Raw genomic sequence first — 21,400 nt, forward strand, 5'->3', positions numbered from 1 at the left:
TGTCTCGGAGTTTGTTTCTGTTTTGTTATGTTTGTTCATTTGTTTTGCTTTTCATGTTCCATATATAAATGAAATCATTTTGTATTTGTCTTTGATTTACTTCACTTAGCATAATACCTTCCAGGTTCACTGATATTGTTGGAAATGCAAGATTTTATTCTTTTTTGTGACTTGAGTAATATTCCATGGTTTGTGCATGTGTACACCACATCTTCTTTATCCGTGTATCAGTGGACACTTAGGTTGCTTCTATATCTTGGCTATTATAAATAATGCTGCACTGAACATAGGGGTGCTGATATCTTTCTGAATTACTGTTTTTGTTTTTTTCTGAAAAAATACCTAGGAATGGAACTGCTGGATTGTATGCTATGCTAAGTCACTGCAGTCGTGTCCGACTCTGTGCGACCCCAGAGATGGCAGCCCACCAGGCTCCCCTGTCCCTGGGATTCTCCAGGCAAGAACACTGGAGTGGGTTGCCATTTCCTTCTCCAGTGCATGAAAGTGAAAAGTAAAAGTGAAATCACTCAGTCGTATCCAACTCTTAGCAACCCATGGACTGCAGCCTACCAGGTTCCTCTGTCCATGGGATTTTCCAGGCAAGAGTACTGGAGTGGGTTGCCATTGCTTTCTCTGGCTGGATTGTAAGAGATGTAGGTTCAATCCCTGGGTCCAGACGATCCCCTGGAGGAGTGCATGGCAACCCACTCCAGTATTCTTGCCTGGAGAATCCCCTGGACAGAGGAACCTGACAGGCTGCAATCCACAGAGTTGCAAGGGATTGGACACAACTGAAGTGACTTAGCACACACGCATGCAGATACCAAAGAAGGGCCTGATCATTTAGCTGTGAAAGATTTAAAGACCCAATAGTGGGTGGGAACAACAGGGGTTAGCAAATGACATTTACCTTTTAAGTCGGTGGCAAATTCAGGGTAGCTCTCAAAGACCAAAGTAAACTAAAGGTTTTAGTTTAATACAGCACAATAAACATTATTAAGAGCTATTTGCACCTGATATTATGGATTGAACAGATACAGATGCTCTCATTAGGTAGGTCACTTCCAAGCCTTCAGATCTTGACTTTGGTCAAGACTAGACTCTTGAGAGGCAACTGAGACTATGCTTCCAAATAAAATTAAACTCAGTGCATTAGTTTCCTATTACTGCTGTAACAAATTGCCACAAATTTAGTGGCTTAAGACACACAAAGTTTCTTAGAGTTAAGAAATCCAAAATGGGTCTCACTGAACTAATAATCAAGGTGTTGGCAAGGCTTTGTTTCTTTGTGGAGACCCTAGGGAAGAATCTGCTTTCTTGCCTTTCCTGTCTTCTTGAGATCACCTGCATTCTTTGATCTTGGTTTACTGCCTTTTAGCTTTGAAACCAGCAATGGCTGGTCGAGTCCTTTTCATTGCTTCACTCTGATGCTGATTCTTCCCTGCTTTCCACATTTAAGGATTATTGTGATTCCATTGGGCTCACCTGAGCAACCTTATTCTATTTGCTACCTTAATTCCCTTTTGCCATGTGATATAACATAGTTACAGGCTTCTGGAATTAAGACGTGGACATCTTTGGGGGTGAGGGCAGGCCACCATTCTGCCCACCGCAGGCAATATCACGGCTCATTTGGGGTGTTTCATCCAGAGCAAGGGTTCAACAGCTGCTGTCAGAACTGCCCCATGCAAAGGGCATCTTCACCTTCTGATCTGTGAGGAAGAGCGAAGAACAAGGATCATTAATTTATTCATTCTTGCTACCTACCATGCAACTCTCACAAGTATTTGTTTTGGTCCTTGTGTTGTAGATGTGGGGAATACAGTGGTGTGCAAAATGAACAAGAAAGGTTCCTAAACCTGATTTTAGACTAGGAGGGAAATAGACATTAAACAGTCACATGACTAAATATATGATAATTTGAAAAAAACCTGTGGTAAGTTCAATAAAGGAAAAGATCAAAGTGCTTTGAGAGGATTTAAGGTGTGAACTGACCTAATCCAGGAGGTCAGAAAGTCTTCTTTGAAACTGGTGTTTGAGCTGAGCTGGAAAGGATGAGGTAGGAGTTGAGTGGTTGTGTGGCATGTGCAAAAGCCCCTGCCCACCACTGACATTCTATTTGAGCAGCACTGTAGGATGATTCAGGGCTTCCCTGGGGGCTCAGATGGTAAAGAATCCACCTGCAGTGCAGAAGACCTGGCTTTGATTCTTGAGTTGGGAAGATCCCCTGGAGAAGGGAATGGCAACCCACTCCAGTACTCTTACCTGGAGAATTCCCTGGTCTGAGAAGCCTGGCGGGTTATAGTCCATGAGTTTCGAAAGAGTCGGACACAACTGAGTGACTGACACACACACACATACAGGATGATTCCGATCCCTTGTTGGGAATGGCAGTATCTTCATCAAGAGGGGATCTTACATTTAAGGACTGATGGTTCATTTCACTAGGAGATTACTTATGATGGTTATTTTGTGTGATTATATTTTTACCTAAGTACCATCAGAGTAGAAGTCTTTTCTTGGTGAGCGCTGCAAGCCAATTAAGTATTGTTCATTTGCCACGTGTGCTTTTGTTCTCATAAGCTTGGCCTAGAGCGCACCACTGAGAGACTTGGGTTCTAATCCTGGGTCTGCCACTGTGTGGACCGTGAACTTAGTTGAGGTTGGAGGTGTTGTTTGTTTGTTTGTTTTCTTTGCATTTCTTCATGAGTAAACTGAGAGGGCTCAGCTTCTTAATTTCTACCTCTGACATTCTTAATTTCTCAAGGTAATAAGACTGAATTCTTTGATTTGAATATGAATGTCACAAATGTAAAAAGAAAACTACTTTCTACCAGTGTTGCTTCTCTGCAGATGGATTGTAGTAGTTAATAAATAGGATAGCATCTGAATGTCTTTGTGGCTTTATTTCCTGGCCTTGCTGTCAATGTGGAATATATCTTGATTATACACTGTTGGTGACCTTGAAGTTACTTAGGTAAATAGCCTTCTGGATACATGTGTTTGTCTTGCATTAAGCTTTTTATAAAGGCTGCTTTTTATTGGTTCTTGTTAGAGAAAAGAAAACCTTATCTCTGCTGTTCAGGCCTGTGACCACTCCTAAAAGGCAAAGACAAAGAAGTGCATTGTTCACTGTCTTGCAGTGCTGGGTTGGCAGCTGTTTACCATGAATACCAAGGTTTAATTAACAAGGATGCCCGTTACCTCTAGACCATTTTAAAGTAAAATGAAATTAATCATAGCATTTAATATTATAGACTGCTCCCATTTTAAGACCGCCTGCATCTTGTTATAAATACATAGTTTCTAACTGGGAAGGAATTTTTGCTTAGAAGTGGCACTTTAAATTGTGGTTAGGTTCTCTTGAATACAAAGGCCTATTTAACCCACAATACACTGAAAGTATGACACTTACAGAATTATGGAACCTAATGCCATTTTCCTGGATTTCTGTGGGAGAAGTACCGGTTTTTAGATTTAGAGTATTTGCTTTATAAACACATTTCATCCTTCTAAGGTGTTCCAGACAGTAGGCTGGGCACTGAGACTACAGGCACAGATGAAATACAGTCCCTTTCCTAATGAATGCATGGGGGTAGGGGGAGATACACATAAATGGATAGTCATAAAGGAAATTTCTTTTAAAAAAGAAATTATAAGGTATATTCAGGGATCAGCTATGTACAAGATGCTGAGAGCACAAAAGAATACATAACCAGGGGCTCTCCTGGAGGACTCACACTGAGCTGAATCTGAAACGATGAGGAGAAATTTATAAGAATGAACTGGGGGGCCGTGGGTGGGGAGAGCATTCCAGGCAGAGGGGACAGCATGAATAAGGGCATGGGGTAAGAAACTGTTAGTCACTCAGTCGTGTCTGACTCTTTGTGACCCCATGGACTGGGGCCCGCCAAGCTTCTCCATCCATGGGATTTTCCAGGTAAGAAGACTGGGGTGGGTTGCCATTTCCTTCTCCAGGGGTAAGAAACTGGGAGCACTTTAATATTACTGGTGCAAAACAAGAAGTAGTGAAAGAGGAGGAAGGAGAAGTGGGCACCAGATTACAGTAGACTTAAAAATTTTTTTTTTTTAGGCTGTGCTGGGTTTTCATTGCTGCACGGGCTTTTCTCTAACTTGGGGGAGAGAAACTACTTTCTAGTTGCCATCTGCAGGCTTCTCATCGCAGTGGCGTCTTTTGTTGTGGAGCATGGGCCCTAGGGGGCTACATAGGTAGCGTTAGTGGTCAAGAGCCCACCTGCCAGGAAGGGGTCAGGAAGATCCCCTGGAGGAGGGCATGGCAACCCACTCCAGTATTCTTGCCTGGAGAATCCCATGGACAGAGGAGCATGGCGGGCTACAGTTCATGGAGTCACAAAGAGTCAGACACAACTGAAGCAACTCAGCACGCACGCATGCACACCCAGGTTCTAGATGCTGGGGCTTCAGTAGTTGTGGTTCCTGGGCTCTAGAGCACAGCCCCAGTGGTTATGGTGCACAGGCTTAGTTGCTCTGGGGCATGTGGAGTCTTCCCAGATCAGGGATTGAACCTGTGTCTCCTGTTTTAGCAGGCAGGTTCTTTACCACCGATAGAGAAGAGAAGTAAGTGCATGAAGGACAGATGTGGTGGTTTAGTCATTAACTCGTGTCTGACTCTTTGCTACCCCATGGACTGAAGGCCACTCTGACCATGGGATTTCCCAGGCAAGAATACTGGAGTGGGTTGCCATTTCCTTCTCTAAGGGATCTTCCCAACCCAGGGATCGAATCTAGGTCTCCTGTATTGCAGGCAGATTGGGGATGCTAATAATAGATCATGTGTGTGTGCTCAGTCCTGTCCAGCTCTTTGCAACCCCACGGACTGTAGCCTACCAGGTTCCTCTGTCCATGGGATTTTCCAGACAAGAATACTGGAGCAGGTTGTCATTTGCTTCCCAAGGGGATCTTCCTGACCCAGGGATCTAACCTACATCTCCTGCGTTGCAGGTGGATTCTTTACCACTGAGCCACCAGGGAAGCCCAGAGAGGAGGAGATAGTAGATAAATCTTTAGGAGGTAAGATAATCAAACCTGAGGACTGATAAGATTTGAGGAATAAAGGACAGGTGCTCAGACTTCTGTTTTTGTTGACTGAGTGACTGAGAAGGGGATACCATCAGAGAGGTAGGGAAAATTCAGTTTGAACATGTTGAATCTGAGATGGTTGTGGAGATGACCAGCATACAGCTGACATATCTCTAGATATATAGGGACTCAGAGGAATAGATTTTGGAATCATTGGCCATGAGTGATTATTGAAACCCTGGAATAAAGTAAAATTAGGACTTAAAAAGTGTGTTCAGAAGTGAGCTTGGCATATTTCAGGGTAAGTGTTAATTCTAGTTTCTTACAGTTTCCTTTAAAATGTAGAACTTGCCTATCAAAGGACCATGATTACTGACCATTGGCAGTTTTCACTCATTCATTTATTTGTTCATTCATCCAGCAAATCAACAGATACATAAAGTGGTGACAGAAATATCTTCCCTGCTTTTTAGGAGGTTGCAGTCACAATAATCAGATACTCTATATTTTTAAAACAATTACTATCAAGTTATTTTAAAGGGTAAATGTATGATAAGACTGATGCTACTAGCAATTGAGTGTTGTATTTCAGAAAAAAAGCATTTTTTTGCCCTGTTTGTTGCAACACAGAATCTTGTTTGTTCAAGGTGAACAATGGAGAACAGTGTAAACAAAGGAACATAAACTGAGGATTTTCTCCTGGGAACGTACTTCTGTATCAGATGTGACGAGAGTCGCGCCACTTCTGTATTTAAAGAAAAGAATAGTTGTAGCCACTAATATTAGGCTAGCACTGTTCATTGTTCAGAAACTAGTCTGATTGATATCTGATTGGTTTTTCCTGTCATTCAGGATTGTAGACAATTGTGTTTGTGTTTTTCTGTCTTCTTTATTGGTACTGATGAGAGTCATCTTGTGGGTTTCTTATTTTTGTTCCAAATGTCCTGGGGTAGGGAATGTAAAGCAAATTAATAGGATAAATTGTATATTGTTAGGCTGTTCTATTCATGATGTGCCAATTAACTGAAATAAACTTAACCCTGTGAAAAACAATTGATTCTATAAAAGGAAAAAACCTAAGATACACGTAAAACATCATGAATGTACATTCAACAATTAACTAAATTCTTGTAAAATGCAGATATTTCAAGAAAAATTTCTGAGTAATCATATGGTTTATCTCATTATTTCCCTGACTTTTGCCTCTTAAATACAATTTAACTAAAATGAACCCTGCAGCCTTGATTTGTCTATCCAATTTTATTGCTGATAAGTTAAATACGAGGTTTCCAACTCCTGCCATTTTTACTGTTTCTATGGTAACTAAAGTGTGCAAACCCAGCAGTATCACTTTCTTTCACAGCTGGCATTTTGTGTTCACAGTAAGAAGAGGGGTTTTAGTACAGCATCGTCTGTGTTAATTGGAATGTAACTAGGTCAGGACCGTTTTGGTATCCTCTTTCCATTCTTTCAGGTTTATGTGTGGGGGTGTGTGCATGAGCTGCAGTTTCCTTTGTTTTTTTTTTAATAGCATATACCTTCAGTTAATTAATCACTGTCAAAGTTAGTCTTTTGAAAATTCAGCATAATATCTGTAAACACACCTGAGTGTGGAATCTTGAGGGTTAGATGGAGTTGTTCCGAGACGTGCCCCCAGCCCTGTATTTCTTGAGTAATTCTCCTAAAAAAAAAAAACCAGGGAAATTGATGTGAAAATGCTTTGAAAAGTTAAAAGCATCTTATTTTTGTTTTCTGTTCCATTATGATTTATGACAGGATATTGAAGATAGTTCCCTAGGTTAAATGCATTTTCATGGGTGATCACATTATTTTGTTGTTATTTTCAAACATCAAATATCTTATGACCTTAACAATTATTTACCTATTCTGAAGGGGATAGTTAATCCCAGTTAAGAGGTGTGCATTTCAAAATGATTCCCTCTGCGATTCCAGATTTTAACTTGACTACAGGAACCCTTCTCTGTGGATACTGCCCAAACTCTGGGTTTCTTTCTCAGCCTGTACAAAAGAGCTGACAGTCACTGCTCTCCCAAACCATGTCACCACTTCTGCCCTCATCTCAGGCTCTATCTACATGGAGATCCCACACTCACAGCTTCCCTGGGCTTCCAACAGACGTGTCAAAATCATTCTCTACTGACTTCAGAACTCGCTAGATCCTTGTCTCTCTCTCCTTATCCTCATTCCACTGTGCTGCTCCTGTTCGTATTCCCTGTTTCCGTATAGCACAACTACAGAACTAACCAGAGTTAGCTAACAGTGATCAAGACTGGCTTCCTGGTTTTCTCCCATTCAGCAGCTCATAATCTACTTTCATTTCGTCTTTTTTTTTTTTTTGACTGCACCGCAGGGCATGTGGTGTGGGGTCTTAGTTCTCTCATGAGGAATTGAACCTATGTCCCCTGCAGTGCCTAGTCTTAACCACTGGATCGCCATTTTCATTTCTTATGTGAAACAATTTTTGTTCCTTTGTCACATACTTTGTAACAAATGGTACATAAATACTTGATACTTTTACAATTTTAAAAACTGTTATATCCCAGAGATTGCCATTCTCACTAAGGCCTTGAAAAATGTACTCTAAATCTCCCTTTACTGGGCATTCCACACTTTCACTACTGAGGGCCCAGATTCAATCCCTGGTTAGGGAACTAAGGTCCTGCATGCCACAGAGCATGGCAAAAAAAAAAAAACACCAAACCTAAATTTGCCTTTGCCTGTTTCCCGCTTATTTGGGTCTCATTTACTGCAGCTACCTTCTGTAAATGCACAGAAATTATTTTTTCTAAGTCACCAATGACCTTCTGATTGTCTCTAAGTTGCCTCTTCTCAGCTTGCATTCTGCTGTTCCTGAAGACCATCTTTTCCTTTTTAAGCTCTTAGCTTCTAGAAGCCTATGCTACCTTTGTTTTCTTACCTTGGATGCTCCTTCACTAGTTCTTTTATTGGCTCTTGTTCTTCTACCCTTTATTCCTCTCAGCATTATTTTTTTTTCTTATTAAAAATACTGCTTCTCTAATTACAAACAATACCAAAACATATAAAGTCAAACATTATGGAAATATATAATATAGTAGAAAATAAAAATCTCTCCAAACCCTGCCATCAGAGATTGAACAGGACACACATATATCAGTTCAGTTCAGGCGCTCAGTTGCGTCTGACTCTTTGCAACCCCATGGACTGCAGCACGCCAGGCTTCCCTGTCCATCACCAACTCCCAGAGTTTACTCATACTCATGTCCATTGAGTCGGTGATGCCAGCCAACTATCACATCCTCTGTCGTCCCCTTCTCCTCCTGCCTTCGATCTTTCCCAGAATCAGGGTCTTTTCAAATGAGTCAGTTCGTCGCATCGAGTGGCCAAAGTATTGGAGTTTCAGCTTCAGCATCAGTCCTTCCAATGAATGTTCAGGGTTGATTTCCTTTAGGATGGACTGGTTGGATTTCCTTGCAGTCTAAGAGATTCTCAAAAGGCTTCTCCAGCAGCACAGTTCAAAAGCATCAATTCTTCGGCACTCAGCTTTCTTCACAGTCCAACTCTCACATCCATACATGACCACTGGAAAAACCATAGTCTTGACTAGACGGACCTTTGTTAGCAAAGTAATGTCTCTGCTTTTGAATATGCTATCTAGGTTGGTCATAACTTTCCTTCCAAGGAGTAAGTGTCTTCTAATTTCATGGCTGCAGTCACCATCTGCAGTGATTTTGGTGTCCAGAAAAATAAAGTGTGACACTGTTTCCACTGTTTCTCTATCTATTTCCCATGAAATGATGGGACCAGATGCCATGATCTTCGTTTTCTGAGTGTTGAGCTTTAAGCCAACTTTTTCACTCTCCGCTTTCACTTTCATCAAGAGGCTTTTGAGTTCCTCTTCACTTTCTGCCATAGGGTGGTGTCATCTGCATATCTGAGGTTATTGATATTTCTCCCAGCAATCTTGATTCCAGCTTGTACTTCTTCCAGCCCAGCGTTTCTCATGATGTACTCTGCATAGAAGTTAAATAAGCAGGGTGACAATATACAGCCTTGATATACTCCTTTTCCTTTTTGGAACCTGTCTGTTGTTCCATGTCCAGTTCGAACTGTTGCTTCCTGACCTGCATACAGGTTTCTCAGGAGGCGGGTCAGGGGGTCTGGTATACCCGTCTCTTTCAGAATTATCCACAGTTTATTGTGATCACACAGTCAAAGGCTTTGGCATAATAAAGCAGAAGTAGATGTTTTTCTGGAACGCTCTTGCTTTTTCTATGATCCAGTGGATGTTGGCAATTTGATCTCTGGTTCCTCTGCCTTTTCTAAAACCAGCTTGAACATCTGGAAGCTCACGGTTCACATACTGTTGAAGCCTAGCTTGGAGAATTTTGAGCATTACTCTATTAGTGTTTGAGATGAGTGAGATTGTGTGGTGGTTTGAGCCTTTATTTTGGCATTGCCTTTCTTTGGGATTGGAATGAAAACTGACCAGTCCTGTGGCCATGAGTTTTCCAAATTTGCTGGCATGTTGAGTGCAGCACTTTCACAGCATCATCTTTCAGGATTTGGAATAGCTCAACTGGAATTCCATCACCTCCACTAGCTTTGTTCATAGTGATGCTTCTAAGGCCCACTTGACTTTGCGTTCTGGGATGTCTGGCTCTAGGTTAGTGATCACACCATCGAGATTATCTGGGTCATGAAGATCTTTTTTGTATAGTTCTTCTGTGTATTCTTGCTACCTCTTCTTAATATCTTCTGCTTCTGTTAGATCCATACCATTTCTGTCCTTTATTGTGCCCATCTCTGCATGAAATGTTCCCTTGGTATCTCTAATTTTCTTGAAGAGCTCTCTGTTGTTTTCCTCTATTTCTTTGTACTGATCTCTGAGGAATGCTTTCTTATCTCTCCTTGCTGTTCTTTGGAACTCTGCATTTCAGATGGGTACATCTTTCTTTTTCTCCTTTGCTTTTTGCTTCTCTTCTTTTCACAGCTATTTGTAAGGCCTCCTCAGACAGCCATTTTGCTTTTTTGCATTTCTTTTTCTTGGGGATGGTCTTGATCCCTGTCTCCTGTACAGTGTCACGAACCTCCATCCATAGTTCTTCAGGCACTCTGTCTATCAGATCTAATCCCTGGAATCTATTTCTTACTTACACTGTATAATTTTAAGGGATTTGATTTAGGTCATACTTGGTCTAGTGGTTTTCCCTACTTTCTTCAATTCAGTTCAGTTGTTCAGTCATGTCTGACTCTTTACAACCCCATAGACTGCAGCATGCCAGGCCTCTCTGTCCATCGCCAACTCCTGGAGTTTACTCAGACTCATGTCCATTGAGTCGGTGATGCCATCCACCATCTCATCCTCTGTTGTCCCTCTCCTCCCACCTTCAATCCTTCCCAGCATTAGGGTCTTTTCAAATGATTCAACTCTTCACATCATATGGCCAAAGTATTGGCGTTAGTTTCAGCATCAGTCCTTCAAATGAATATTTAGGACTGATTTCCTTTAGGATGGACTGGTTGTATCTCCTTGCAGTCCAAATGACTCTTTAAGAGTCCTCCAACACCACAGTTCAAAAGCATCAATTCTTTGGCACTCAGCTTGCTTTATAGTCTGACTCTCACATCCATACATGACTATTGGAAAAACCACAGTTTTGACTATTTAAGTCTGAATTTAGCAATAAGGAGTTCATGATCTGAGCCACAGTCAGCTCCAAATCTTGTTTTTGCTGACTATAGAGCTTCTCCATCTTTGGCTGCAAAGAATGTAATCAGTCTGATTTCGGTATTGACCATCTGGTGATGTCCATGTGAGGAGTCTTCTCTTATGTTGTTGGAAGAGAGTGTTTGCTATGACCCGTTCTCTTGGCAAAACTCTTATTAGCCTTTGCCCTGCTTCATTCTGTATTCCAAGACCAAATTTGCCTGTTACTCCAGATGTTTCTTGACTTCCTACTTTTGCATTCCAGTCCCCTAGGACATCTTTTTTTGGTGTTCTAGAAGGTCTTGTAGGTCTTAATAGAACTGTTCAACTTCAGCTTCTTCTGCGTTACTGGTCGGGGCATAGACTTGGATTACTGTGATATCGAATGGTTTGCCTTGGAAATGAACAGAGATCATTCTGTCGTTTTCGAGACTGCAGCCAAGTACTTTGCTTTGGACTCTTGTTGACTATGATGGCTACTTCATTTCTTCTAAGGGATTCTTGCCCACAGTAGTAGATATAATGGGCATCTGAGTTAAATTCATCCATTCCAGTTTTTAGTTCGCTGATTCCTAAAATGTCGACATCACTCTTGCCATCTCCTGTTTGACCAGTTCCAATTTGCCTTGATTCATGGACCTAACATTCCAGGTTCCTATGCAATATTGCTCTTTACACACACACATAATAAATCATGCAATTTGTAAAAATTATGGATAAGACAGATAACAAAATGATGCTTATTCTAGTTATGTAAAACCTAGTCTTTCCACGTCCCCACATTGTGATGGGCAGCTCCCTCTAACCTTTGCCTTACCCCTTCTCTGCTGCTCTTCTCACATGGACTCCAACCACATTGACCCTTTTGCTTTTTCTCCAGTTAGCCAGCCTGCCAGCTCACCAGTGTTTTTCCTGACTGCTCCAAACAACCATGACCTTGGCCTACTGGTAATCTTACTGCAGCCCTCATAACTTTCAGAGCACAGGCCAGACGTGGTCAAGAACCTATCCAGTTCTGGTACCGAAATGACTTGTTCCAAAGCAGAACCATTGGAAAGAGCAGCCCAGCCCTCCCTCGGGCTTCCTTCTGTTTAGAATCATCAGTGCCGTATCACTCTATTCTGCCCAGTACCCACTGTCCTCCCTGGTGTGTCTGCAGTTCACCCGTCTTCAGGCATTGAACTGCTCTTCCCTTATTACTGCACTTCTGTCAGGTCTTATCCCAAATATGACCTTCTCATGGAAGTATTGTCTAAGTAATTTAAAAGAATGCTTGCTAAGTCACTTCAGTCGTGTCCGACTCTGCGTGACCCCATAGACAGCAGCCCACCAGGCTCTCCCATCCCTGGGATTCTCCCCATCCCTGGTGTTCTCCACCCCAGAACACTGGAGTGGGTTGCCATTTCCTTCTCCAATGCATGAAAGTGAAAAGTGAAAGTGAAGTCGCTCAGTCGTGTCCGACCCTCAGCGACCCCATGGACTGCAGCCTTCCAGGCTCCTCCATCCATGGGATTTTCCAGGCAAGAGTGCTGGAGTGGGGTGCCATTGCCTTCTCCGAAAGAATGCTTAAGTAATGTTAAAAATAACACCCTTCTAACCCACTGTCATCAGTACCTTATCCCTATTCCTTTACTTTTTGTCTGTATTATCTTAGTGTGTGATAAACACAAAAAGAATATTCGACAGATTTGTATGTATCTTATTACATGGTGAAACAGTCGAGAGCCTATCACTTAACCCAGTAACTGGAACATTACCAATAGCTTGTTTCTGTTTTATCTTTTCCCCCTTATCCTGTCCCGCTTCCTCCCAAGAAGTAACAAAACATCCTGAATTTTGAACCTATCATACACCCCTTCAAAAGTAATAGGTTTATCACATTTGTATATATGCCTAGACAGTACATTTTTAAGCTATTTTTTAGCTTTGCTTGGTTTTAAGTTTTATGAAAATGGCATCCTGCTATATATAGTCTTCTGAAATGTGCTTTTTTCCCTTCAACATAGTGCTTCCAAGATCTGAACATTTTTTACCTTTATTTGTAATTCAGTGATTTTCACTGCTATTTTTAAAATTCATTGTGTGACTCTATCACATTTAATTTCTCCATTTTCCTATTAGCTAGAAATTTGGGTTGTGTCCAGATTTTTTTTTTCTTTTTTGAGGATTACAAAATGCACTATGGATATTCTTTAGTGTATCTAAAAAGGGAATTACTCAGTTGAAGGGTATGCAATTGTTCAGTTTTGCAAGATGATGCCAAATTGTTTTCCAAAGAAGTTGTACCAGTTTATTCTCCCACCAGCAGTATACTGGAATTTCCCCTGACCTATTTCCTACTCAACTGTTCTTAATTGTTAACCAGTCTGCTAGGTATAATAAAATGGTGTCTCAATAGGATTTTCATTTGCATTTCCCCCATTATTGATACAGTGTGGCATCTTTTCATATGCTTAGTGGTTAAACTGTTTTCTTCTTTTTTAAAATTCCTGTGCAGACATGTTGTCCATTTTTCCCTTATGTTGTTTTTCATCTTGATTTGTAGAAGTTCTTTATTCTGGATACTAAACCTTTGTGGCTGATCCATGTTGCAAATAGTTCTGCCTGTTTGTCTTTTTATTTTCCTGATCTTTGGTGATTGGAAGTTGCTTTAATTGCCAAGTTTATCAGTCCTTCCTTTTATGGTTATTCTTTGTATCTTGTTTAAGATATTCTTCCCTACTTTAGGGTCAGAAAGATATACTCCAGGTTTTTACTTCCTTCAGTTTTAAAGTTTTGTTTTTCACATTTAATTTCTTAATCCTCCTGAAATTACTGTATATATGGTATGAGGTGAGGATTTGTTTTACTTACTTTTTCCCCATTTGGATAACTTGCTATGCCAGCACTGTTTATTGATTAATTCTTCCATTCGCCACTGATCTGAGGTTCTTATTCTCTCAGTTCTCCATTCTCTCCCATTGATCAGTCTTATCTATCTCTGTACCAGTCCCATAATGTTTTAATTACGATAGCTTTAAAATAAATCATGAGCCAGATTCTTCTCTTCATCCCCTCCTTCTAATACCTTGTGAATCTCTTGGCTATTCTTAGCTGTTTGCTCTTCCACATACATTTTAAAATCAGGCTTTCAAGTCCCGCAAGGAAACTCTGATGGAATTTTGATGGAAATTGTATTGAATATATAGATAAGTATGGGGAGAATTGATGTCTTTACTATATTGAGTCTTCTTATGTATAAACATGAGCTCTTAATTTATTTAGAACTTCTTAATGTCATTTAAGATAAGGTTTCAAGGTGTTCTATATAAAAATCGTATAAATCATTTGATATATTTATTCCTAGGCATCTTACAGGTTTTTGTTTTGTTTTTGCTATAGAAATGCTGCTTTTGAAAAACTGTATCTCCTACCTTTTTTTTCATGACATATAGAAGTACAGTTGACTTGTTCATACTGTTCAAGTAGCCATATCTCCTGTTAAACTTTTTTACTATTGCTAATAATTTGTCTGTAAATACTTTGGGCTTTCTATGTAGATAATTATATGACCTGAAAATAACAGTAGTTTTGTTTCTGCCTTTCTAATGCGTATGTCTTTAACTATTGTTTTATAGTACTGGACTTATGTTGATTTCAAAAAAAGCTGAAAGTAAAAGGCTATTAAAAGATATAGCACACAAACTGCTAAAAGAATCAACTACAGTAGTGTTATATAAAATAGCTTTTAAGACAAGAGCATTATTAAGAGTGGGCTTCCCTGGCAGCTCAGTTGGTAAAGAATCTACCTGCAATGTGGGAGACCCAGGTTTGATCCCTGGGTTGGGAAGATCCTCTGGAGAAGGGAATGGCAACCCACTCTAGTATTCTTGCTGGAGAATTCCATGGACAGAAGTCAGCCATAAAACTAGATGCAGAAATCTCTTGTATTCTCCTTATTATTTTTCCACGGAACTGATCAATACTGATGTACTGTATATTTGTTATTATCCTTTTTTCCCCACTGGAATATAAGCTCATGAGGTTAAGGATTTTGCCTGGTTTTGTGTAGTATAATATCTCTAGGATCTAAATTACTGCTAGATGCTCAGTCAGTATTTGTTGAACGAATGACTATGGAGGGTAGAGAAAGTGGTGCAAAAAAAGCAATGCCAAATCTTGAGCTTTTACCTTGAAATGCTCTTATATGTTCCCCCATGACTGTTGTCACAAGTTAACTTTTCCCCAGTTGTAGTCCGCTTCCGACTGGCTTCTGTCTTTACTTCGTGGTCCATCTGTCTTTTCCAGTTCATCCTTCATAATACTACCAGAATTTTTTTTTTCCTAAATATTGATCTGATTATCTCAGTGTCTTGTCTCGGCTCAGCCTATAGAATAAATTGTAGTTTCTCTAATGTGACATTTATTTCTTCACTGAGCTTTCTATGCTCTAGTCACATCATACCACTTATAGGCTCTTCAGCATGCTATGTCTGTGGGTTTTCTTTGTGACTGTGCTCTTAACTTTTGGGTTCTCTGAGCCTGAAAGTCATTCTTTTGTTTATGCTTATCAAAATCTTAGTCATTCTTAAATTCATCTAAAGTCATTTCCTTCCTAAAGACTACCCTGATATTCACTGAGAAGAATCATCTAATCCCAGCAATTTCTTTTGCTGTTTTGGTACTTTCTGTAATCTGCCCTGTACTCTAAAAAGTTATCTCTCTTTCCCTACTAGCTATTAAGCTCTTTGAAGATAATGCTTCATGTTTTATTTTTCTTTGTTTCCCGAAAGTCTGCAATATAGTGTTTTATACATAATGGAGCTTTGATAAATAGTTGTCAGACTTATTTTGAAGGTTTGGTTTTTGTCTTATGCTGTTTTTCTCTTTCTGCTAACTAATCATGTCTCATGTCTTCAATTATCACACTCCAGTGACAATAAACTTCAAATCTGAATCTTCCTATTTCCACTGTCCTGACTAGTGCGACCAGGCCTCTGACACAACTCCATGTGTCATCTTCTCTTTCTTGTTCCCCCTCCCAAATCAGTACCTCTCATAAATTTCCTATCACAAAGACACCATTCTTCCAGTCACATGACCTCAAAACCTTGGTGAAATCTTTATCACCCTTTGTCTTCTGCCTTCAACTAGTCAGTAAGTCCTGTTAATTTCTCCTTTAAAATGATCCTCAGCTCCATAACTCCGTCTTCATTTCCGCTGAGCAGTCCTTGGGTGGAGCCCTTATGACCCATACCCAGTTCTGACACCTCCCCCTTTCCTGTGCTTCCTTGGTGGCTCAGCTGGTAAAGAATCCGTCTGCAATGCAGGAGACCCTGGTTCAGTCCCTGGGTTGGGAAGATCCCCTGGAGAAGGAAAAGGCTACCCACTCCAGGACTCTGGCCTGGAGAATCCCATGGGCTGTATAGTCCATAGGGTCACAAAGAGTCGGACATGACTAATCGACTTTCACTCATACTTCGTGTAATCTCGCCACCTGTAATATAAAGATCAGATTACTTCACCTGGCGTTTAAGACAATGCAGGGTCTAGGTTCATTCTGCTGCCTACGACATTTGTCCTCTGCTTTCTCTCGTCAGACTTCTTACTTTCTCCCAAGCTTATATCATTACCTTTCATGTGCTCTACTGTGCTATCTCCTGCTCATTTTTTAGGATCTGGACAATGGACATCACCCCTGCCCCCCACCTTTAGTAAACATTTCCCTTAACAATGGAAACTAATCATTTCCTCCCTGTTCATTTTTATTTTTAGTGCTTATTGTTTTCATTGAGACTTCCAGCAGATTGGAAGAGATCTTAAAAGTAATCTAGTTTAACCTCTAACCCAAGACCTCAGTCTTCTTTATAATTCATAATTAGCATTAGCTTCTAGTATTACACAAAGCTTCTGATATTTCTATTTATATAGTGAACATCTGGAAGTTAGGAATTTGGTTTCATGTGCTTTTATTTTTCCCTTTAGTTCTTAGCATGGTTCACTGTCCTGGAAGATACTAAAAATATATTCATTGATTGGATAAATGAATCATAAATTTTCTCTTCAGAGAATTTACAGAGGACGCTTACTTGCCCAAAAGCCTCTCTGCCTTCAACTAGTCACAAAATCCTGTTAATTTCTCCTTTAAAATGTTACTCAAATGTCTACAAATAAGAATGACTTTTAAAAAAGTCTTAAAAGATGGCGGATACATTTTCAGCCTACCCTTTTCTTTATATGGCTCTGTATTAGCCTTGACTTTTATTTTCTTTCTTCTTGAGATTATACTTGGAATTTCACTTTTGCATGAACTATAAGGTATGTGAATTTTAATGGAGTCTGTTGAATGTTGACCATGTTTTCCTACAGTAGTTTAGAACTATTTAGCAAGAAATATTCCACTTGACTCATTTAAATGAAGGTAATTATCTATTGTGGCTGGGAATTTATATAAAAATTTTCAACCACAAAAGCCCTTTGTTGTGGGCAGTAATAGAACAGCTTATAATTTGTAAAGGTTTAAAAATTATTACTAGTCATTACTTCTGAGGGGTAAATAGAAATGATAGCTTTAATTCCTTTGTGATTATTTGTATGATACAATTTTGAAAATAAGATGTTTCTACAGCAAGGATGTTTTTGGAAAGTTAGTGCTAACTTCAAGTATGTCAAATGCTTAATGTAGAGGGTACTTGCTATTCAATTATAGTTTTGATGAAAATCCAAAAGTGACATTTTCATATTATAAGAACTTTTTTCCATTTTAGAGCATGTCAAAAGAATATAGTAATTTGAATGCTCTATTTTTATTTCTAGAAACCAGCAAATATCCTAGTAATGGGAGAAGGTCCTGAGAGGGGGAGAGTCAAAATAGGTAGGTAATTATTTCTAAAATACCTTATTAAGAAACTAAAGTGACTGCAAAGATGGTTTCCCTTTTTAATACTCTTATTTAAGGAATTTTAAAATTAATTCCTCATAATATTCATAGACAAGATGTTGGGAAATGTAGGTAGTTTATAAAATCCCTCAGATTTATTCCCAAAATAAGGTTCTATAATTCTAAGCTGAGGCAAGCAAAAATTCATTCCCATCCAATACTCCAAGCATGTGTTTCTGCTACTATTACTGTAATGCTACTATTACAGTCACTCTAAACATAATCCCGTGAATCTTACTTTTGTCTCAGCTTTACCAAATGTTGTTTCCCGGAGTCCATCCTTCCCACCCTGACCCTGATTTATACACACAGATCCTCCCAGACACCTCCCTGCCCTCCCCTCTCCCTGCTGCATGTCTTGTGCCAGGTACCAACATATCTTTTCCAAATGAATATATATGTGTATAGACTCTCACTTGCCAGTCTTAGATTAAGGCACTGGCAGAAGTCTTGTTTCTGTACTAAAAATTTCTCTGCAACCTTGAAAGTTCTAAAAGAAACTGGTATCATTTATACTTGTGACATATTTGGGGAGAAAATAAGCTGAGAAATGCTTTATTCTAAATTTTTTTATAATAGAACTTACATTTATTCAGTGTTCAGTGCTTTTAAGAAAGATTTTAGAGTAAATTTTATCAAGCTGCTTTCTTTGCTATTAGAATTTATTGTGCTAGAAATGATCCAGAATTGTGCTAGCTTTGCCTGCTGCAAATTCATTCTGTCCTGCCCCAACCAAGCACGCCCTGCTGCCTGGTCTTCTGCTTCTTCCGTTAATTCACTAGCCCAATTCCTGAAGAAGCTGTTCTAAACCAACTTTTCTTTCTTTAACCTCTACTCTGAGTTTGAGATTGAATCATAAAAAAATTCTGTTGATGTTAAGAACCGAGTGTCTGCTTTCTTTCCCTCTCATCCCCTTTCTACCCTTCCTCACTGGTTTCTGTTTCACCCTCACACTTTTATCGAGTACCAAGTTTTTGCTGGTCACTCGGGAAGTAAAGGATGGTCCTCCTGTGGGGGACACTAAAATGGACACTTCGGTATGCCATCTCATTTGTTTTACACAGCCACCCTCTGGTAGGTACTGCAGATAAGTAAAGCTGGATTTACAGAGGGGGCAGCTTACTCGGCCTTTCAAAGGAAGGACTTGAATTCCAAGTCTGGGGTCTCTTTCACAAAACATTGCTGCCTAGTGATAGCAAAGCTATCTGGTATGACCTGACTGACCACCTTTTGTCAGCACAGCTCTGCCTTTGAAGCAGCCTCAGAAGCAGTCTGTTTCTCCTCAGTCCTATCCCATGCCCTTCTAGCTTCTAAATACCTTCCTGCTATACTTTAGTCCTTCTAATTACAGTTTTTCCGTTCGTTCCTTCTCAAGTTTCTCCTCTTCACCTTTAAACACTCATAATCCAATTTTAACATAAATTTTCTCATATCCATTTTGTTTTCTTTACCATTTGTTCAATTTTTTTCCCCTTGTTCCTCTACTTCTAAAATCATTTACATATTAGTTTCACGTACCCTAATCTGTTATTATGTTATTATTTTTTTTTTCCTGACATCAATTCTGTTCCTCTATTGAAACTGCTGTCTACAAGGCTACCTCTGGTCTTTATCTTACCACGTCAGTAGCCTGTGTTTAGTCTCCGTTTTCCTTTTTACTGCCTTGTCATTTGTTCTTCTAGCTAGTCTGGTGGTGTGAGTGTCTTTATTTTGGTCTCTGTGACATCACATAATTCTGTTTTTCTATTACTTTTGCTGTGACTTCTGCATTTTATTCATTCTTATCTCTTATTCCTACTAACCTTCTGTTTCAAGACACCCTAGGCACTGGCTCGAGACATGGCCTTCCTCTACAGTTACTTCTTTAGGTAATTGATAAGTTATGGCCTTAAAATTTTGGGTTTTATGAAAATGATTTTAAGATCTGGATCTCAAATTCTGTTCTCTCACTCTAACTCTCTATTTGGATGTCTTGGTGGCAACCTATATTCCATTAATTCCAAACCAAATTCATCATCCTCATCTTATACTCTCCAATGCTGTCATCATATTTATCCCAGTCTTCTCCTTAGTCTCCCAAGTAGCTCTGCTACTCAACATGAATTCTGCATTCTAGCCAGGCCAGTTAGTTGCCTTATTGTTAAGAATTTAGGATTATAATTCTACCCAAGATTAGAGAGAAAGTCAGGGTTAAAAGTAAACAACAATTAGTATTAAAGGTCTGGTGGACAGTTGCAGTTAACCTAGTTGATTAAATTGATTTTCTATTTTGTTTTACTAGCACCTTATTTTTTCAAACAGTAATGCTTTGACATTTATGCTTAGCACTTTAATATAGCTCTCTTTTGATTGAAAGAAAAAGCATAGTTGACTGAAAACACATCGTGCCCTCCCTGTACCAGAGGCTTCCGCTCCCAGCACCGGGACCCGCGGGCCTTTCCTAAAATGCTCGTTGCCTTCTTTACTGTTCACAGTGGTTCCTCCTTCAGAAGCCAGCTCGCGTTCCACTTTCCATATAGTCCACTTCTGCAAATGTTTATCAGACATTGTTCCAGATAAAACCATGGAGACACAATCTCTTGCTGCAATAAGACTCTTTGAGTCTAATAGAAACCAGTAGCAACTTTCCTTTTAGTCTTACAGTACTTACCCTTTTTATCTACTCTATGAATGAAAAGTCATCTCACCTTTATGTAAGCTTCTTGAATGTAGACGTTGCCTTCTGCTGCTTTTCTGTTGATACTAATCAGCACCCACACCACAATTTTACTACCTCTGTTGAACTGAATAATTTAACTCATATCCAACTTTAGGAAAATAGGTGTTAGTAACATTTAGGCTAGTTACATTTAGTCTAAATTACTAATCATTTGAAAAATGGTTTGAAACTCCTTTGAAGTTCATACAATAGATGGGAATTATTTTAAAGAGTATTGTTTCTCTGGGCTTGATTTCATTTTTCAGTGAATTGATGTGGCTTACATAAAGCTAAGAAGGTAGAGTATAAGGGGAGAAATATTGGCTTTAGCCTTTACTTAAAATAGGAGCTTTTCAATGGAGGGAAGAGTATTCCATCATATTACTTTGCCATCAACAACAGTCAACATCTATTCAATATATAAAGCAGTGCTTTGAGGTAGGTGTAATATTGGTAGACTGGTTTTGACTATTTTTGTTTGCTATAGGGAATTTTGGTTTAAAAAGTGTAGGCATCAGCACAGGCATCCTTGGATAGCTTTATTTTTTAAGACCTATGTTCTCCAAAGCATTCTCAGAAAGTTCTGTAAATTAGTCAAACTCTAAAGAAATAAAATCACTGTAAATTAAAAGTTTAATGCATATCATAGCCTATTGGTTCTAGATTAAATGATACTCTATAGTTGCAACTTTAATGTACTACTTGTGCACTGTATGATACATGAGGGACCATTATACAATCAGAATATACTGTATGTATCACCTACTTCAAATTATAGAGGCTTATATTTGTGATTTTTTTTACCTTTGTGACGTGCAATTATCGTATGTATAATTTGTTGTATATCAGATCCATGGTTAAGAACATAGCTGCTAAATTATAACATGGTTTTTGCTTGAGTAGTGGCATTTTTACTTCCTATCCCTGTGACTTTGGGCAAGTCATGGAACTGCTTTGGGCCTTAGATTCTTCATCACAGAAGTGGGGGTAGGGGGAGAATACTTATTAAACC

General features: G+C 39.4%; 1 protein-coding gene across 2 annotated transcripts in view; it reads left to right on the forward strand.

Annotated features, from left to right (window-relative positions):
* Nucleotides 1–21,400, forward strand: part of CDK19 (cyclin dependent kinase 19) — a 169,827-nt gene that overhangs the window by 127,028 nt on the left and 21,399 nt on the right. For both annotated transcript variants that reach the window (XM_027551209.1, XM_027551210.1), the window contains one exon: nt 17,567–17,624. In XM_027551209.1, coding sequence (XP_027407010.1) covers nt 17,567–17,624 — 58 coding nt within the window. The remainder of the gene's footprint in view (nt 1–17,566; nt 17,625–21,400) is intronic.

This window comes from Bos indicus x Bos taurus, chromosome 9 (genome assembly GCF_003369695.1).
Source record: "Bos indicus x Bos taurus breed Angus x Brahman F1 hybrid chromosome 9, Bos_hybrid_MaternalHap_v2.0, whole genome shotgun sequence".
Lineage (NCBI taxonomy): Eukaryota > Metazoa > Chordata > Mammalia > Artiodactyla > Bovidae > Bos > Bos indicus x Bos taurus.